General features: G+C 38.5%; 1 protein-coding gene across 1 annotated transcript in view; it reads left to right on the top strand.

Annotated features, from left to right (window-relative positions):
* LOC121368716 (lysophospholipase D GDPD1-like) overlaps positions 1-12,050 on the top strand; it is a 43,195-nt gene extending 31,145 nt beyond the window's left edge. The window contains exon 11 of the mRNA XM_041493463.1: positions 7,709-12,050. Within this exon, the coding sequence (XP_041349397.1) occupies positions 7,709-7,840 (132 nt within the window). The 3' untranslated portion in view covers positions 7,841-12,050. The remainder of the gene's footprint in view (positions 1-7,708) is intronic.
* Positions 12,051-19,572: the final 7,522 nt, after the last annotated feature.

The following is a 19,572-nucleotide window of genomic DNA, read 5'->3' as shown; positions in this document are numbered from 1 at the left end:
ACACCGAATCGCCCGCAAATTGCAAGACTAACCACGATGCGCTCTGAGCTATCGAAGCATGTGTGTATATATGTATGTATGTGTGTATGTATGTACATGTATGCATGTATCTATGTATGTATGTATGTATGTATTGATGTATGAATATCTATATATTGTATGTATGTCGAGGTTGAATTTTACATACATCGATATTAACGCACTGGCGCAGGGGATAATTAAATCCTTTCTGGCCCACAAATTGTCCCATGCCGTTGCTGGGACTCGAACCTGTGGCACTGAATCGCCCGCAAATTGCAAGACTAACCACGATACGCTCTGTATACAGGTATCTATGTATGTATGTATGTATGTAGGGGGCGTTGACGTAGCCCAGTGGTAAAGCGCTCGCTTGATGTGTGGTCACTTTGGGATCAATCCCCGTTGGTGGGCCCATTAGGTTATTTTTCGTTCCAGCCAGTGCATCATGACTGGTATATCAACAGCCGTGGTATATGCTATCCTGTCTGTGGGATGGTGATACATATGGGGGATCCCTTACTGCATTGGAAAATGTGGCGGGTTTCCTCTGATGACTGTGTGTCGGAGCTGCCAAATATTTGACATCCAATAGCCGATAAAAAAGTATGTAGGTAGGTAGGTAGATAGGTTTGTGTTTGTCTGTGAGTATGTGTGCGTATGTACGGATGTTTGTGTTTGTATGTGTGTTTGTACTTAGTTATTTGTAATAATGTAACTAGGTAGTGAAATTATACGTTGATCATAGACCATATGCATACTATCGAAACTATCGATAGTTGAGCAAACAATTGCAATAGTTATCGATAGTTGAATTAACTATCGATGCATTGCTATCGAGGCACTGACTGTCGCAACATATCAATAACTAGTTCAATGTATTGTTACACCACTACTTTTTTGTCTGGTATTATTAAACAGGTCTTTCATATAGTGGCAATAAGGTAAATAGTGGCAGTCAATATATACAGTTGTCTTAACTTTTTTTTGCCAAACCTCATATGTAGGAACACCTTGGTATGGTGGTGTGCATACTATGACTAGGTCACTGTGACCTGCTTTTGACAGTCTACTGCACATAACAGTAAATCCTTGTCTCGGTCATATCTTGCATACAGGACCATTAAACCTCACATGTAGGAACAACAAAAGAAATAGATCTACAAGTCAATTCTTTCGAGTTGTTTTCACATACAAAATTTCACAAACAAACCAATAATCTGTGACCCATGCATGACATTAATATACCTGACGATGTAATTGTATTCAAGTTTTAAGTTACGCTGTAAACATTTGTAAACACAAAACATTCCTGGTTGCTTTGCTGCCATTTTAAAAATTTACACTGGCTCCCAAAGCATTGTTACTGTAATACAATAAATTTGTAATGCAAACTATCACCACCAATCTTATTTCACCTAAATCAAAAGTTTTTCATCAAAATATTATCTTGTGCCAGACTTTAAACACTACGGCCTATTTTTCACTATTAGAGGTGTTTTTGAGAATTTCAAATCAGACATTACTTAGATTTGATTGTTTACACTATCCATTTCCATACATTTGAAGTGTTTCTGGTTATCCTAATGGTACTACTAAACCAAATAACTTCCGGCTGGGTCAAAGTTCGAGATGCTCCTAACTTTTGATAGAGAAGTTAACACGACAAGTCGTCATTAATGAAAAAATGTGATGTGTTGGTTGTAAAACAATTAGTTTCATCTTCACAAAAAATGTATGCAATTTTATTTCATCTAATACCACTGTGTCAAGTAACCTTGTGCTTGAAACATGTATGGGGTACCTGTAAAAAAAAGTACTCAAATTTTGTGTGCGGAACTAGGGTAGTCATAGTATCTCTTAAATTTTGTATAATTCACTTTAAGGGTGAGGTGTGGTATATCCATGGTCTTTATGTAAGACGTTTACATTGGGAGATGATCCTCACGAGCTGTGCTTGGGATGTCGGGTCCCATGTGCGGAGGGTGTGTGGTGTGACAGCTGCTCGGGCCTTTCTGAGGCTGAGTTAACAGCCTGCTTGAAGGTGGTTTCTTCATGAGCTAAGAAGATTGAGATGTCTCCTTTATAGCTGACTCTGTGGCAGATGTACTCAAGTCGATCCTACCTTCCATGTTGCAAAATACCATTGCATCCATAGCGGGTGCTTCAGTGCGGGCGGTTCCAGGGTCAGGGGCACTTCCAGTCCCTTCTTATGTTGGTCCTGTTCCATCAACTACGAATGTCGTGGTTCGTGATGCAGGGCATCCTACGGATTCCACCCTACGGGTTCCGGGAAGCGGTTAGCGGATTCCTCGGGTCGCCGGTCTTCTCACTCTTCACATGACCAAAGTCCAAAGAATCGGTCTCCACAGCCTCCCACGGGCACCTCGGATCATCGTCACTGTTCTTCAGCTGAAGTGGGATCCAAGGCTTCTGAGGGTTCCAGACAGGACCATCCACGGTTCGGGTCATCTGTGGCTACAAGTACTGCTGATCAACTTGCCTGTACACGAGTTCTGAGGGATTTCTCGGATGAGGTTCCGGCTGCTTCCAATGATGGACAATATGGAGTCCATGGACCATATGACCATGCGGGATTGTCTGGCTACCATCTCTTTCTCATCCACCGATGCCTTCCAAGAAGGGTCCAACCCCTATGATTGCACCTGACATTCCACCGGAAGATGTGGTTATCCATTCGCTTGCAGCTGGTATTTTGATCTCTGAAGTTGCTACTGATCTGGATCGAGCATTTAAAGAGACGGCTTCATTCGTGGTGTTTCCGCATTGGTCGCAGCGGATGTATCCAGTCTTCAACATGCCCTTTAAAGATGTGGCTCCATCCTTTGATGATGATGTTTCCCGGCTGGGTAAGACGTCTTCCGTGGAACTTACTGATAAGGAAGTTCAAACGATGGATATGGCTCAGCGTCGCAGCATATACATCTTGTCTTACCTTGATGTCTTCTTTGCAGCCATGGCTACCCAGGTGAAGGATGTCCGCTGTTATGCCCTGTTCCAACAGTCTGTGCAGGTGTTAGCCTTCTTGACTTCATCCATGACGTCGATGTCCACTATGTTGATACAGCACCAACATCAAGCCTGTCTGAAGCGGTCTACACTGGACTTCCAACATAAGAAGGAACTTCCGGCACAACCGTGGTCTTTGTCGAAGCTGTTTGCCGGGAAGGTGTCCAATGTCATTGCGGTTAATGAGAAAGACCAGCAGTCCATGGCTACAGTCAAAGCCTTGCAGCTTACTGTAGAATACTTTATTTTCGCGGGATCGAATTTTTTGCGATTTAATGAAAATGGGTCAATTCGTGAACATTTATTTTCGCGAATCCCCCAAACCCCATCAATAAAAAAACGAAGTACAGATGTCAATAATTTTGTTTTAAAAAACGGAACTTAGTTTTACCGGTTGTTACGCTAATCTGTAGAACTAATCCAACATGTACTCTCTCGATTTGAACTTGACGCTTCCAGTGTGTCGCACGCCATTCAGAAGATCCACTGTCGGAAGTTGATTCCATATTTATTGGCGAAATTGGGTGACTCTTTGCGATGATCCATATCGCCTGCAATTAGCTTCCGTACCACCCTTGACGCTCTCGCCTCAAGAATCGCTCCACTCCGTGTCGCATGTGAAGGTGCTTCAAGACTGTGAACAAGCTACTGGAGAAGGGCGCCGTCCACAGAATTCCGAAGTCGGACCTCACACCGGGATTCTACTCGGACATCTTTCTCGAAGAAAGATTTTCGAGACCTGCAGATGATACACAACATGGTGACCATTACTTACAACCGCCTCCAGCATTCAAGATGTTGACAGTTCGAGATGTACTTACTGTTGTTCAACCAGGGGACTGACTGGCCTCGCTGGATCTGAAAGATGCTTACCTTCACGTTCCGATCCATGCCGATCACCACAAATACCTGAGATTTGTTCTACAAGGCAACCATTACAAGTGGATAGTCCTACCGTTCAGGATATCCATGGCTCCATACCAGGATTACCGCTCCGATGTCTTGTTTCCTTCATCGCAGAGCTATCTCCTTCTACTTGTATCTTGACGACTGCCTGTGTCAGAGCAAGACATGGTTCACTGTCCACGTAGCCTTCATCATGGAGTTTCTCCAGCATCTCGGTTGGGTTATCAACCTCGAGATGTCTCAGTTGGATCCCACGCCAACACTGTAGTTCATCGGAGCCTGCCTTCGACCAGACTTGGGCCTTGTTCAGGTTCCTCTCGACCGATGGACCAAGATTCAATCCATGGTTTCCAGAGCCTTAACTGCTCCGATGTCCTTCCACGATTGGCAGTCTCTTGGGTCTCCTCACATCTGCCCAAGATTTGACACTCAGGAGTCGGGTCCAGATGTTCCTGAATCCATTTGTGGTAACAACCCAGACTTCATAATCAGTCTTCCAGACGACCTACGGTCCAGCCTTCAATGGTGGCAACTCCGGTCAAATGTCTTAGATGGAGTCTCTTTGCGGCCATTCCAAGTGTCCCATCATCTGTTCGTCGATGCATCTCTAGAAGGTTGGGGAGCCCATCTCAGCAACCAGATTACATCGGGGCTGTGGTCTCCAGAAGAAACTGGTCTTCACATCAACCTGCTGGAGCTATTGGCTGTCTACAATGCGGTCTTTCATTAGTGTCAGACGTTAATTGGAGCATCTCTCATGGTGGCCACAGACAGTATTACTGCGGCGGCTTACATCAGCCGCCAGGGCGGAACACACTCCAGCAGTTTTCTTCAACTGACGTATCATCTTTACAAGCTGGTCAACAGGATTCCTCTGCAACTTCGTGCACATTCCAGGGGTATCCAATGTGCTCACCAACACTGTCTCATCCGTCATCTCCACAATCGACAGAATGGATGCTGCATCCAGAGGCCTTTCGATGGGTGTGCAACAGTCTGTGGACACCAAACATCGACCTATTTGTGACAAGGTTGAGGGTTGAGGGTTTACGTGTCTCATGTACATACCAGATCCAGACTCCCTATATCTAGACATCTTGGCCATCAGTTCAGACCAGATGGACGCTTATGCATTTCTGCCACCAATCCTACTTCCCAGGGTGCTGCAGAGATTCCAGCAGTTCCACTGCCGGCTTCTGCTCATCGCACCGGTGTGGTTTCCAGACCTCATCAGGCTTTCAGATCCAAATCCATTACCTCTGCCAGATTGGGATCATCTGTTGCTGCATCCCACCTCCAGGTTACACCATCTACAAACTTGGTTGTTCCAACTGCATGCGTGGACCTTATCACCAAGGGTTTAAACAAGAAAGTTTTTTTCTGTCCAGACCATGGAAGTCATCTTAAAAGCTCACAGATCGTCCACTACTGCAGCTTACACGTCTGATGGCTTTGTTTCCACTGGTTTGACACCCGATAGCCGATGTATTTTTCGTGCTGGGATGTCGTTAAACATTCATTCATTCATTGTTTCCACTGATGGTGTATCCGGCAGAAGATCAGACCGCATAATATTCGGGTGCCTCATCTGGCTGATTTTTAAATGTATTTACATACATCTTTGAAGCTGCAGGGGTCGACCATTGTGGGCTACGTTTCAGTGATTGCCACTGTTCGTGATGCTGCTACCAGAATAAAGTTGTTGGGTATCCTTGAGATCCACAAAATAATAAGGGATTCAAGCTTCTAGTTCAGCATTTTCGCCCACCAAAATGGGACTTGAATCTTGTTCTACGAGCCTTGTCTACTGCACCTTATGAACCTATTGAGTCGTCTTCCTTAGAAGTTTTTACACGGAAGCCAGTCTTTTTGCTGGGGTTTGCCGCGGCTGTTCGTGTCTCCGAGATCCATGCGCTAAATGTTGATTTGGTCCAGTTTCACAGAGATCGCAGTGTGGTTACCTTGGGGTTGCTTATGAAATTTGTAGAAGGAATCGGCTGCCTGATCAAAGCGCCTCGTTCATATGTGGTTCAAGCCCTCTCCTCCATTGTGGGTCCAGAGGATGTTGAGGACTTAGCTTTATGCCCTGTGAGAGCCCTGCACCACTGCATTGAGAGGACTAGATCTTGTCGTCAACATCACAAGAGACATTTCCTCTCCTGTAACCAGTCATTTGAAGGATATTACAAAGAATACGGTGTCTGCGTGAATTTATCTACTATCCTGGGTGCCTATCAGAAGGAAGGTTTGCCTGCTCCTTCAGCTACTAACCCACATGAGTTACATGCCTTGGCCACCATTATGTCACTGCACTGCAACACACCCATTCACCACATTATCACTGGTTGTTTCTGGGCTTTGGACTCCATCTTTGCCAACTACTATCTGAGGGATGTCTCCACGGAAGAAGGGTTTCATCATCTGGGTCCTGTTGTTGCTGCACAGACTCTGGTGAACATAAGCTGTCCTCGTCGTCAATGACCGAGCTGTCCACCAAATCGACAGGTGAGGACTGCTTAGACTTTAGTTCTTTTGCACTTTTCAAGCACTGGTGCCGGAACTTTTGTCTGGATAACATTTACCTTGCACTGCACTTGGTCGTATGTTTTCCTTATTGGGCTAGCAGTTCTTTGGTGTACTGGACAGAAAACATTCAGGGGCCTGTTTAGTTCAATGTTCTGACAGATGCACCCATAACGTTGTTGCTTGTTATTATGAACACTCCAATGCATTGGGAGGTTACCTGCATCCCTGGTGGCTACGCCTTCCCACCCTGTCAGAACCAGCATGAGATGTGGCTTATCGACTCCAGTTCCATGGGTTTCTAGGAGCCGTACCTGCCACTGCTGATGGATGCCACCTTTCCGGTTGTTGTTACCAACATCACCTGCATTGGTCTGTGATGGACATCCCTTGGAGGGGGGGCTTACCATGGTTGGCCTATTCTTCCACTTGTCAGACTCCATCTCGTCTTTGGGGAGATATCAGGGGCATCTACAGATCTATTGAATGCTGCACTTGATACATTACCTGTCCTCAAGGATTTATTCCCGCTCGAGCTTCCCCGCTTCCTGTTCTCCGTGCGATGCACTCAGGGAAAAAGAAGGAAGTTACAGTCACGTAACCGGAACTAGAGGGAGCATACAATAGAAGAATTTAGGCCCTGCCATTGACTTTTAGGATGCTCATAAATTATTATGAAGTAGAAATACCATGAGTGTTTTGTTTTTTCTTTTCTTCGTTTTCAGTTTTTTAAAATGCAAATTGAAAAGAACTTTTTTTGAAACGGAAAACCACTGGGTCTATGTATACATGTATGAATCATTAATGATTTTCATTTGCTGCAAGAAAGAAATACGATAATATTTATTGATATTTATTTATTTATTTATTTATTTCTGAGCCGATTGTTTTCTAAATTGCACACAAAGATAGTGGGGTTTTTGTTATTTCCAAAAAAAATTTACTTTTCTTTTTACAGCAAATTAAACTAAAAAATGATTTACAAAACACAATGTTCATGGAGGATGGGAAGGGCTATAGACAGCAAGCATTGTTTAATTTATGTACATGCTTTGTATTATCAACTGATAGCCACATTATTCATCAGGAGCAGTGTTTTAGAGATTTATTTTCCCAATCATGTTTAAAATTACAAATGGCAGTTGCCACAGTATGAAAACTACAAGCAACAGCTGGTGTTTTGATGTGCTTTCTGATACTTTTAATCTTGCTTGATTGTTTTATCTTGTAGACGTATCTGTGGGTACTCAACACAGAGGAAGAGTTTGATCGAGCCTACAAGCTTGGTGTTGATGGGATAATGACAGATTTTCCAACCAAGCTCAAAGCCTTCATTGACAGTCATCCTCAATTATGCAGATAATGACTAGCTGTGCTTCCTTACAATCTAACACTTAGGTCTGCCATGTTTCGTCAACAAGATATAAGTATACACCTGGAAATTAAAGCAGACATTTTAAACCTGATCTTTCACATTATGTTGATAGGCCATCATATATACACATGTACCTGGAAAGTGACTAAGCACCACCTGAATTGTATTGCAGCTAAAACTGCACCTGGATGTAGTTGTGTTTTCAGACAGTTTAAACCTGACATTGAGAGTGGTTACATATTCCGTATCTACTGGTTATTTCCTGAGGTGGCATGAATAAATTACTAAGTAATGAGAAGCACATCATTGTGATTCCAGCTACAAAGATAATTACCATACATATTCATACATATCTACAGATTCTGTCTCTTCCCCTAGAATACAATACATATTGATGTAACTATGGTGTCACTTGCAGTCACTTTGTTTCAATATCCCCTGTTACACACAACATTAATTCCAGTCTTCTATGTTCTCTAAATGGTCATATGACCAAAATTAGGTGGTGCTTAATTAATTTCCAATCGTAGGTCCAAGAAGCGAGCAGTTAAAGTAGTTAAAGTTTGCTTTGTTTAATGACACCACTATTGCACATTGATTTATTAGTCATTAGCTATTGGATGTCAAACATTTGGTAATTTTGATATGTAGTCTTAGATAGAAAACCCACTACATTTTTTTAATTAGTAGCAAGAGATATTTTATATGCACCATCCCACAGATAGGATAGCACATACCACAGCCTTTGATATACCAGTCGTGGTGCACTGGCTGGAACAAGAAATAGCCTAATACAGACCTCTCAACCTTGAGGCACTGGAAACCTGGACACTGAGCCCAACAACTTGGAGATTTCAGTAAAAACCTGAAGATTGACCTATTCATACATAATCAAGTGATAAGCAAAATAAAATGGTCGTTCTTTTGTGTAGAAAACAATATTTGACCTCATGGAATTTTCACTTCTACGTCACGCGTGCAAACTCTCAACGAGAATGCGAGAGACTGGTAGCGATAACCTTATTTGGCATTGATCTTCTAAATGAGGATTGTTGTGTCCAGTCCTCTCACTTTGTTTGCTATTTCTGGCCGGATTGGCCAAGAACTCGACTGAGCAAGAACAGAAATTGTTTTAACTACAATGAATCCGTGAGATTTTTGAAAAAAACATGAAATGTTTTTAAAAACGTGAAATTTTTGTGGCTTACCATGAGACCATGAGATTTTGCGGAAAACCATGAGACTTGAAATGTCTGCTAATAGTCCCACCGACATCGATCGATCCCAAACCGACCGTGCATCAAGTGAGTGCTTTACCACTGGGCTACGTCCCGCCCCCCCCCCCCCCCCCCCCCCCAATATGGTAGTTATGCACTTAAGGTGATCTTAGCCCTAAGATTGCTTTGTGGAACAGGACCCTGGTGTGTATAATGTGATATGCTTTGTTTAGGGAAGTTAATGCATGCACACTTACAAGTATGTGCTCATACAAAGATGCTTGCAACCAGTTTTATTTGCATCTCCACATTGTCAGTCTACTTTTGTCAGCTGGTTGTAAAGCAAAAAAAATGCAATCAAACCATTAATAATATGAAATGCTGTTTAAGACATGTTACATTGTTGAAACAATTTTTTTTATTATTAGTCATACTAATACTATTAGTCATATTTTAAGCATTTTTGTCTCATTAGAAAATAGTGTGATAAAATCTAGGATCAGTTCTGTTCCACAAAGTGGGTGCATGGTAGATCTGACAGCATTGCATTGGCTCCTATATCCAGGTGACATTTTGTCTGTAAATAATAATTAAAATATCAACCAATTACATTTTACTTTTTATAACATTATTCAGGAGGACAAAATTGTTTTAAACTTGGAACTTGGAAAATTGTTTAACGTGCACATTCAGAGCAAGCTGTTGTAGCGCATGCCTGTCCTGGGCACAAGTACCGGCCTCAATCGGTTCCTCCGTCCAGGACAGGAATTTTTTTTAATATGGGGGGAGAATATTTATGTGGGTGCTGTTCTGTAAAACGCAAGGATAGGTAACTGCTCAATTGCAATTTATGCAATGTCATATACATATATGACGTTTTATTTATTTTCTTATCACTATATCGCAAGAACCGTAATTCTAGACAAAATGTGTCTAAACCGGCATATTTGATGGGTCCCAAGTGAGTCCATGGACTTCCCAAGATGTATTTCCAAAGATGCAATATTAAACATATATTTTACCATTTTACAACACTTGTATCATATCCACCAAATATTACAACTACACAATCTCACCACATAGTATGTAGAGTGAAATGTGTGTAAACCCCACCCTGAACAAACCAGAATCCTGTCAAACCTGGAGGAATATCATGGTCCCGAATTTTCAAAATTCTAAATCATGACCCTCAAAACACCGGATCCTGTCTAAATCGGATAAATGGATCAGTTTAGGCCTGTACACCTATGGTGACCTATATATACTGTTCTGATATATTTAGGACACAAACTTTTTTCTTACTTTTAAGATCTCAAACTCTCAGCTTATTATCTCAAAATGTCAACTTGTTATTTATTTCAAGTACTCAACTTATTACATGTAGGTCCATTTTCCATTAACACCATTACATGTAGGTCCATTTTCGATTAACACCATTACATGTAGGTCCATTTTCCATTAACACCATTACATGTAGGTCCATTTTCCATTAACCATTATATGTAGGTCCATTTTCCATTAACACTATTACATGTAGGTCCATTTTCCATTAACACTATTACATGTAGGTCCATTTTCCATTAACACTATTACATGTGCAAGTTCTTGTCCATATATACAGTGCAACAGCACAGTACCTTTTTCATAAATACGTTTCAGCACACGGGGGGGGGAAAAAAGTCAATTGACGAGTGATTTTTTCCCCCACTGTGATGTCACAACACTAAATATTTAGTATATAAGGTACACTTTGACAATGTTAAACTTTATATACTCATACACTTGCAGAAACACTGATATGGAAATGAGCATAATAAATTGTGTTAATGGAAAGCGGGCTGAATGTTAAGATCTCAACTTATATTGAGCGCTCGACCTAAATTTCAAGCTCTCGACTTATTATGGCGAGTGCTTTCCTTATTAGCTCATGTCATCACAAATGTACAGTGGCATATAAGTCGAAAGTTGAGATAATATATGCTTTCGACGTAAGTTGAGATCTCAAAATAATATGGCAAGATCTTAACATAAGTTGAGTACTTTACAAAATACATGTACAGCATATGTCAAAAGTTCAAGATCTTTAAAAGTGAAAAAAAGAATACGTGTGTCCTAAATATAGTGTCTATATTATTGTTTTTATAGTTAGTAAGAAAAGAATATTTGAGGCCGTAGTACTATTTTAAATTAAGGTATTTTGTTATTTAAAATAAACATGGTTATTTCAACAATTGCCTTCGATAATAAAATTTATATAGTCCTCTTCAATTCATATTGATGATGGCTCAAGCAATGGAAATATGCTGACCAATTACAATATTAAAAAATTAGGTAAACAGTTTAGTAATAAACTCTGGATTTTGTCTATACATATATACTATAAAGTTTGTTTTGACTTGAAATGAAAATTCAACATTTATTTTGAAATTAGTAATGTGTGTTATTGGTGGGTGTTAACATAAATCACAAATAATCTTCTCACCAACGGGTGTGCACATTTTTTTTATTATTAATTCATGTGTACCATAATTTTTCCATTTTTAATTATGTTATGTTTGATGTTATATTTGTAGTGTTAAATTACTATTTGTCATGTGTCATGTTCACCTTTCTGAAGACTTGTCAAATGTAGATTGACAATGCAAATGCTCCCTGATTTGTCTTAATATTGTAAAACAGTTGAGCTAAAAGACAACGCTCTACTGTTCAGGGTTATTTTTCACCCAACAAATGAAAAACCAAATGAGCCACTCAAAGGAATAACAGTATTGCTGATGAGTGCCAAATTACCGTGATCATTAGGAAATGAGCTAATATTGCAGCATATTTTCCATTATCAGATTTCACTACTGGTTATTTCAAAGTGACATCTGAACATGAGAATATCTTCTGTGGGTGCTATACATGTTTAGTCTTGTTTATTTGTATTACTAATGAACTTTACTATGATATTAATTAATTATATTTAATTGACATGTGTGTATTTTGTTTTGTTTACTTTTTATTTTATAATTTTTCCAGTGACATGTAATTAGCACGACAATACTATTGATATTTGTTTGATAGTATGACACCAGTAGGTTTACCATTGAGATTTTAGGATTAAAACAAAAATGTGTAAATTTACATTGATGTCTTTATATTGATTACTTTTGTATGGGTGTACCGTACATGTAAGTTGCAGACTGAAAAAAAATGCATCCTTTCTCTTATTGGAATATATACATAAAATATGATGTCAAAAACCTAGTTGCACAATTGCTGCACAATTCTAAAACACAAGTTATAGAAAAACAGGTAAGTGCAAGCCTTCATACATTTAAACATCTTCATAAATCAAGGCTAATATTCGTTCCTCGTATTCGGCCTTGATACATGTCGTCAAGAAATCGTGCCACAAAATGCTTAAATTTCATTGGATGCGATGAGATCTGATTGCAACGAATCGCAACGCTCCTTATAGATTCCCTTGTTATTGTAAACAAAGATGGCAGCGTCAGCGTCCGGCGGTTAATTTTTGATATTGCTTTCAAGATTGTCACATGTTAGCGATGCTGTGATTGGTCAGCGATGTCATCGTGTAAGGGACATAATCGGTGTTACAAATTTTCTTCCAATAGAGGGCGCTAGTAGTGGATATCAGTAATCTTGACTACATGTATCAAGGCTGAATACGAGGAACGAATATTAGCCTTGATTTATGAAGATGATATTTAAATAGAAAACAATTCTTCTCTTCTTTAATAAATGCCAAGCCTTGACACATGGATAAATAAATTTGTCAATTTGGTCATTTTCCCAGGAGCCTGAGGGACAGGGTCCAAAAGGGGGGAATTAAGCCAATTTAAAAAAGAACATCTCCATTTCCAAAATTACTGTAACCAAATAATCTTTATACATGTATATGTAAGTCATTAAATAGTTTTTCAAAGTTGTGAATTTCATTAATGTTCGATTCCCTGTTTGTGCCTAGGGATGGGTGAAGTTTTCTAGTATAGTACTGATCATAGAGAAATGCATTTAAACTAATTTGTTCACAACTACAAGACCATGTCTAACTAAATTTGGTGGGACGCTTTCTTGACCCACGGAAAAACAAAATCATGAAATTGGTCATTCTGAGACAACAAAAAGTGTGTTGTGCACTCGGTGCATCTTGTGGGAGGAGTGAACAATTTACTCAGGTCACTGTTTATGCCTCTTGTTTAATTAGTAATGTTTTCCCAACTTTATAAACAATTTTGAAAACAAATCTTTCTGATCATTCCACATTTTATGTTTTGTTTTATTACTTTGTTCTCTGCATGTGCCATATTTTGTGATATTTTAATGAGAAAAGTGGACTATTTATGTAATTTATTATGCACATTTTTATTTCACTCTTAAAGATATTGTTTTGCTGTTTTATATATTTGACATGTAGATAACATAAAGTTTATAAATACTATTTTGATGTTTATTGTTTGGTGTTTAATACTATTGATCTTTAGTCAGACTAGCCACCATCATGGTGATGATTAAACTCTTACACACAGAACTGATGTTAAATACCTCAATAAAGTGGACGTGTCTTACATGTAGTAGTACAGTGAGCTGCCTTCTAGTTAACTATGTTCTGGGATGATTTGGCTGAAATTTTGTAGTTGGTTAGATGACAGTGTGTGCGTATATGCGGGTTTTTGGGGGGGGGGGGGGGGGGATAATTATTGATGTAATTAGATAACATTAGTAAGTCTGAGTAATATTGCCTCGAGTTTCATGATCTTCTGCTTCCAGTTGTATTTTAAATCATGTGGTATTCAATTTTGTTTTTTGTTCGACTATGTCCACAGATAACTTAATGTTCGAAAGTTAAAATATAACAAATTATTTCAGTGCATCATCACATACTTTTGAGGCATTGTCCAGAATGAAATCAGGTGATTTTAATGTCCAGTCCATTCTGTTAACATATAGCTGTTTCAGAATGTTGCCACTACTGGGTGGAATAGCGATAGATGTAATTAGCTTTCATATGTAGTCTGTTTAAAAAGTAATAATGCACATGTTATAATTAAACAAGCTTCTCGTGCGATGAACGAATGAAGATATTTGGATTTACCTGTGGTCTTTTGACATACGTTTGCTGGTTATATGATGTTCTACATCATTATAGAGGCGACAGAGTATATCATCTGAATGCAAATTACCAGCGTTTTCAAGGTTATAAACCTGTACAATCTGGGCAATATGGTATACAATGTTTGACAAGCGATTGAAAAGTATATATTATGTGTCAGGAAGAAAGGAAATTACTGGAGATGTATTTTCGAATTGAGCTTTTTAAACTGTAGTGAAACAATTATGATACATTTTACCCTAACCTATTTATGAACAAAATATGCATGTATCTACATAAAGAGATTGATGTTTCTAGCAAAGTTACTGAGAAATCTTTTTATACTTTCCAATACCCGTAATTACATTTTTTATTTTTTCATATAATGTCATTCAGGCAATCGCCTGGCATTCATCCAGTATTTTGCAGTCTGGGAGATAATTTGAAGTTGCTTGGTTATCTATAGGATTTAAAACATGAATGGCTGTGCATATGTTTCAAAACCAACAATGATAATCATATGGGTTTCACCCAGAAAGCTGCATGACTAGATCAAAAAGTCTGGCATGAGTAGTATTGAACTATATATATATATATATATATATATATATATATATATATATATATATATATATATACACTCACACACACACACACACATACCAGTATATTGCACTTCAAGAAAAAAATTCCCACAATCATAGAAAAGATCTCTTGAAGAGAATTAATGCTCATGACCCATGTTGGAACATGTATACATTTCTGGTTGTTCTTTGGTCAATAAACCACAAAATGCAAAAGTATCTGGAGAAAACAGTTTCTACACTGAAAGACTGCTTGGGAAATCATGAATCGCTTCCTATCAAAACAAAAGACTAACATGGAACTGAAGTCATCGGACATAGTCACTGGGTTACTTTCAGAGATGCCCGTTTGTACACCAGGCTATCACTTGATCCTTGTTTGAGAAATGATGCTGTTGCTGTTGACCTTTCTAGAAACACAATTACTGTTTAGATAAACATGGAGACACTAGTTTCCACAGCACTTAATGGCACAATCTGGAAAACACTCAAGGGTTTTGTCAGAGCTGATAAAAAATAATGTTTTTTAGAATTATGCCAAAACATGTTTTTAAAGATTTATGTTGCAAATATATAATTTTTCATGATTATTGGAATTAAAAGGTTATTGACCATCATTTTAAAAGCTTTGCTGATCAAAAAAAAGGAAAATATGAGTTTTTCAAAAATATATATACTGGAGTCTCGTGAAGTCATTTTCAAAAAATGTGACCATGCATATTTAGCCACCATATCAGGGGTAGACATAATAAGCATTAAACAAAACAAAAGTGGCCCTCACCTCTCTACTTCTTTGTTCAAATTTGTGAAAATTGTCTCATACCATGGATCCCCAGAGCTTCTGATGTAGGTCTGTTCCATGTGGCCAGAAGTGGCTTCTCTCCGAGTTGTGTAGTGGACATTGTTGTAGGATATGTTCTGGTGTTTGCAGGCCTGTGCCACATTGACAGTCGCTTGTGTGACATATTAAGCTTGTGGAGATGGAAGTTTAGATGGCAGTGGCCTGTGCGAAGCCTGAAGATTGTAGTCTGGCCTCGTCTTTCAAGTGTCTCCCATGGGTCGTGGTTTGTCACTCCATGTTGTAATTTCCATACTTCCTTCTGCTTTCGCTTGATGATAATCTTGATTTCTTGTTAAGAGGTGGAAACTGTTTCCTGAATCAACTTGCTTCCACATTTTGCTAGTGAATCTGCTTTTTTGTTTCCAGCAATGTTGCAGTGTGCTGGGATCTACTGCATTGATGTTGTTGTGGTTGTTGATAACTGTGACAGAAGAGTGTAGATTTTTCGTGATGTTGTGTTTTCTGGAGATGAGAGTACTGATTTTGGAGTACTGATCTGCAGTCGGTGAAGATTACTGCATGTGATGGTGGGAAGAGTTCTTGGCTGAGGATCTCTAGTGCTTCATGGACTGCTTTTGCTTCAGCTTTAATGTTTGAAGAGTGTGATCCAGTTGGTATAGATCTGGAGATTTTCGCATTTGGGAATTTGATGTAGATTCCCCCTCCTCCATTTTTGATGGCTTCTTCTGCTGATCCATCAGTGTATATATGTGTCCAGATTGTTTTGTTGAAGGGTTTTTTTTTTCTATGTGTTTGAGAGTCAGGTTTTTCAGCATATTTGGTGTCATATCTTCCTTCCTCGTGATGTCTGGGATGTCAAGAGAAATGTTGAATTTGACTGTTGGGAGTTGCCATAAGTTCATATTTATCAGTGGTTCACAATGTTGTGGATATTTTGAGATGACGTCAACATGTTTTCTGGTTAGGTCTTGTGTTATATGTTTTATACTTTTCCGTTTCAGTCTGTTTCTGCAGCATTCTTGCATGGATTTGTATGCTAGGTGATCTGGGAGTCATTTTAATTTCTCGTTGTGTATCAGAAGTTTGGCTTCTTATTGATCTTTTAGGGACTGGAGACAACAGGTCTTTTTCATTCCATTTATTGGTGTTGTTTTCATTCCGCCAGTTATGATTCACAAACCTGAATTCTGGATTTTATTTAGTCTTGAGGTGTTACCCTTTGCTGCTGTTGCCCAGGATGTTGATGCGTATTCCATGACTGGCCTGACTGATCCAGTATAGACTTGCTTTAGAGTTTTGCTGTTACTTCCCCACTTGGTGCCTGCCAGTTTCTTCATGATGGAAAGTCTTTGTATGGCTTTAGATTCCATCTTCTGGATTTGGTCTACGAGGGTTTATCATTTGGCAGATTTATGAGTATCAGGCCATTCTCCACCATCCCCTGGTATCCAGTTCGTCATATCCCCAGCTGGGAGAGTGACAGTTGAAGTCTCCCACCATGAGATGATAGTTCTGAGATGTTGTCAGGGTATGGAAGTCCTGGGTGGACTTTGGTGGGCTGTAGCAGGTTTTGAACATAAGATGTTCTTTTCTGCCAGCATTTATTGCATTGATGATGACCTGTTCAAGTCTTCCTTCGTCTTTGGAATGGGTGACTGCTGTGGATGGGATACCGTTTCATATTAGGGTCAAGACTGCTCCCTTGTGTCTGTTCTCCCTGTCGTTTCTGTAGCTTTCATACCCTCATACCCGCTCTACTAAATTATGACATTTAGAACTACAGACTGATTACTGAAGATCCCGTCAAAGTTTTCACTCTTGACCATGTTGACATAATTGACCAAAACACTCCTAACATAAATGTCCTCCGACGGAACTTTAGTATTATCTAGCACTGCTGAAAACGGTATTGTACTAGAATTCTCTATTCCCCTCAACAACAAAAAAAATGAAATAAAAAAAATAACAATAAAGAAACAACATAAAAGAGAATGCAGAAAAAGCAACAATTTATTGTTTCAGGGATTTATTTGAGGAACAAAGGACATTCTAGAAAATACAAATCATAAATCAGTACCCGTCTACTCACCTTAGCATTCTTATTAGGGACTGCTTTACTTTCTACATGTATGTTGGCTGTTTTACGTCTTATATCTCAGGTTTCTTAAAACTGGTTGTAGTAACTCTATTGTTTATAATACATGGCTGAACTGCATAAGTTCGGTTGACAACCCATTACAATATATTACCTATGTTCGATTCTAGAGCAACAAGAGTTGAGTAACTAAATTCAAGTTAAATCATGAAGCAGTCAGTTGTCATTTTATGAAATAGATTGACTTGCCAAATAATAGCTAAATCAGTAAATTTAAGAAATACATGTGCGTAATAGGTGACACTAATGAGTTCAACAAGGTTCCTCAAATGGCAAAAGAAAGGACTACTCTTAGAAAAAACTATAAACTGTATTTACTATAAATCCAAGTTCAAAGAGTATTTTATTGAATGCAGTAATATTATTTCATGTGTATCAGTTAAAAAATAATAAAAATAATAAATTCAGTAACAACGTAACAATTAGATAGTCTGACATTTTTACAAAAATGCACAAAATTGACAAATTAAAAAAAAATTAAATTAAATTAAATATTTCCCCCAGGCTTTTTTCATTTTACACTTGCAAGGCCATACATAACGAACTAATGCTAGTAATGGCCTTGGAGGCCCATACAAATGTTCCACTGATTTAGCAGTGTATGAAAATAACAGCATCACCTATCAAAAAAGGACACACTCATGGTAGCAATGGATGTTGATGGGCAAGTATTATTGATGAATTTAATAAGCTTCATATTATGTTGGCGGTTTTGGAAAATGCATGGTGAATCCTATGGGTGTAAGAAACTAGCAGTAGGTATATGTGAAGAGTTTAGGCACAAAACATGATATATCCATTTTTCATTTTCAGTAAAAGTGATTTTTTTAATTGGTGTATATATCGCGTTTTGATTTTTAAAAAAGGGATTTAACCAATACAATTTCATAAGGATCAATCTCGTTTTGCGGCAAATCAGCGGCCCTACGATTAACCCTTACTGACTTACAATAATGGCTTTAACTAAAAACAAGAAAGAAAATGGTTTATATCGCGTTTTGCACCTGAACTCTTCATGTAGATCTGTATATAGTGGCAGTGTCTACCAGAAACATACTCTTAATGGACATAAATGTAGATCCTCTATGTACATTAACAATATTTTACTAGTCCTTACCAGTTACCAGTTATCAACTTTATGAAAATTATTTCATGAGGACATAAATGTGATAACATTGTGTATGTTTAGTACTGATAAAGTCATTGGTTTACAAGTGCCAAATCATCCAATGATATTGTACGATACACCAATGCATAATAACTTCTCAGTGATTTATTATATTATATTAAAATTTAAAAAGTGCCCTGCCCTTTCAAAATTCTGGCTACCACAGTGATTTTGTAGCTGGAAAATATTTTCCTTTCTATTAGCATTTTGTTCTGTTCACACATCCCCCTCTGACGTGACAAGTCTGTTCTAATTATCACTGCATGTAAAATGCCACATTATGGGAAGGATCTATAGCAGGCTAATGCTCTTTTTTTGTAATCAAAAAATATTTATAATATTGCAGGATGTACCTTACATTTAATGTAATTAACAATAAACTACAGTGTTGTGTTATTAAAAAATCTGATTGCTTTCATTTTCAGTAGACTCATATTTCACTTCATTATACATGTATAAAAACGAGACATGACTTGAAACGCCAACTCACATATTTTCCTGATACAGCAATATCACAAACATATTTAGGTAAAGACTTGTCATGGACGGAATTCAAAATCATGGACAATAATTCCACTTGTTGAGCAGTATAGCACAATCACAACATTAACAAGCACTGCTAACTGTAACAGTTCACTGCATTTAACATATAAATGTGTATCCAATTAACATTGTTTCCACAGCATCTCAATAATA

This window comes from Gigantopelta aegis, chromosome 3 (assembly GCF_016097555.1).
Source record: "Gigantopelta aegis isolate Gae_Host chromosome 3, Gae_host_genome, whole genome shotgun sequence".
Classification (NCBI taxonomy): domain Eukaryota; kingdom Metazoa; phylum Mollusca; class Gastropoda; order Neomphalida; family Peltospiridae; genus Gigantopelta; species Gigantopelta aegis.
This window is presented reverse-complemented; position numbering and strand designations above follow the sequence as displayed.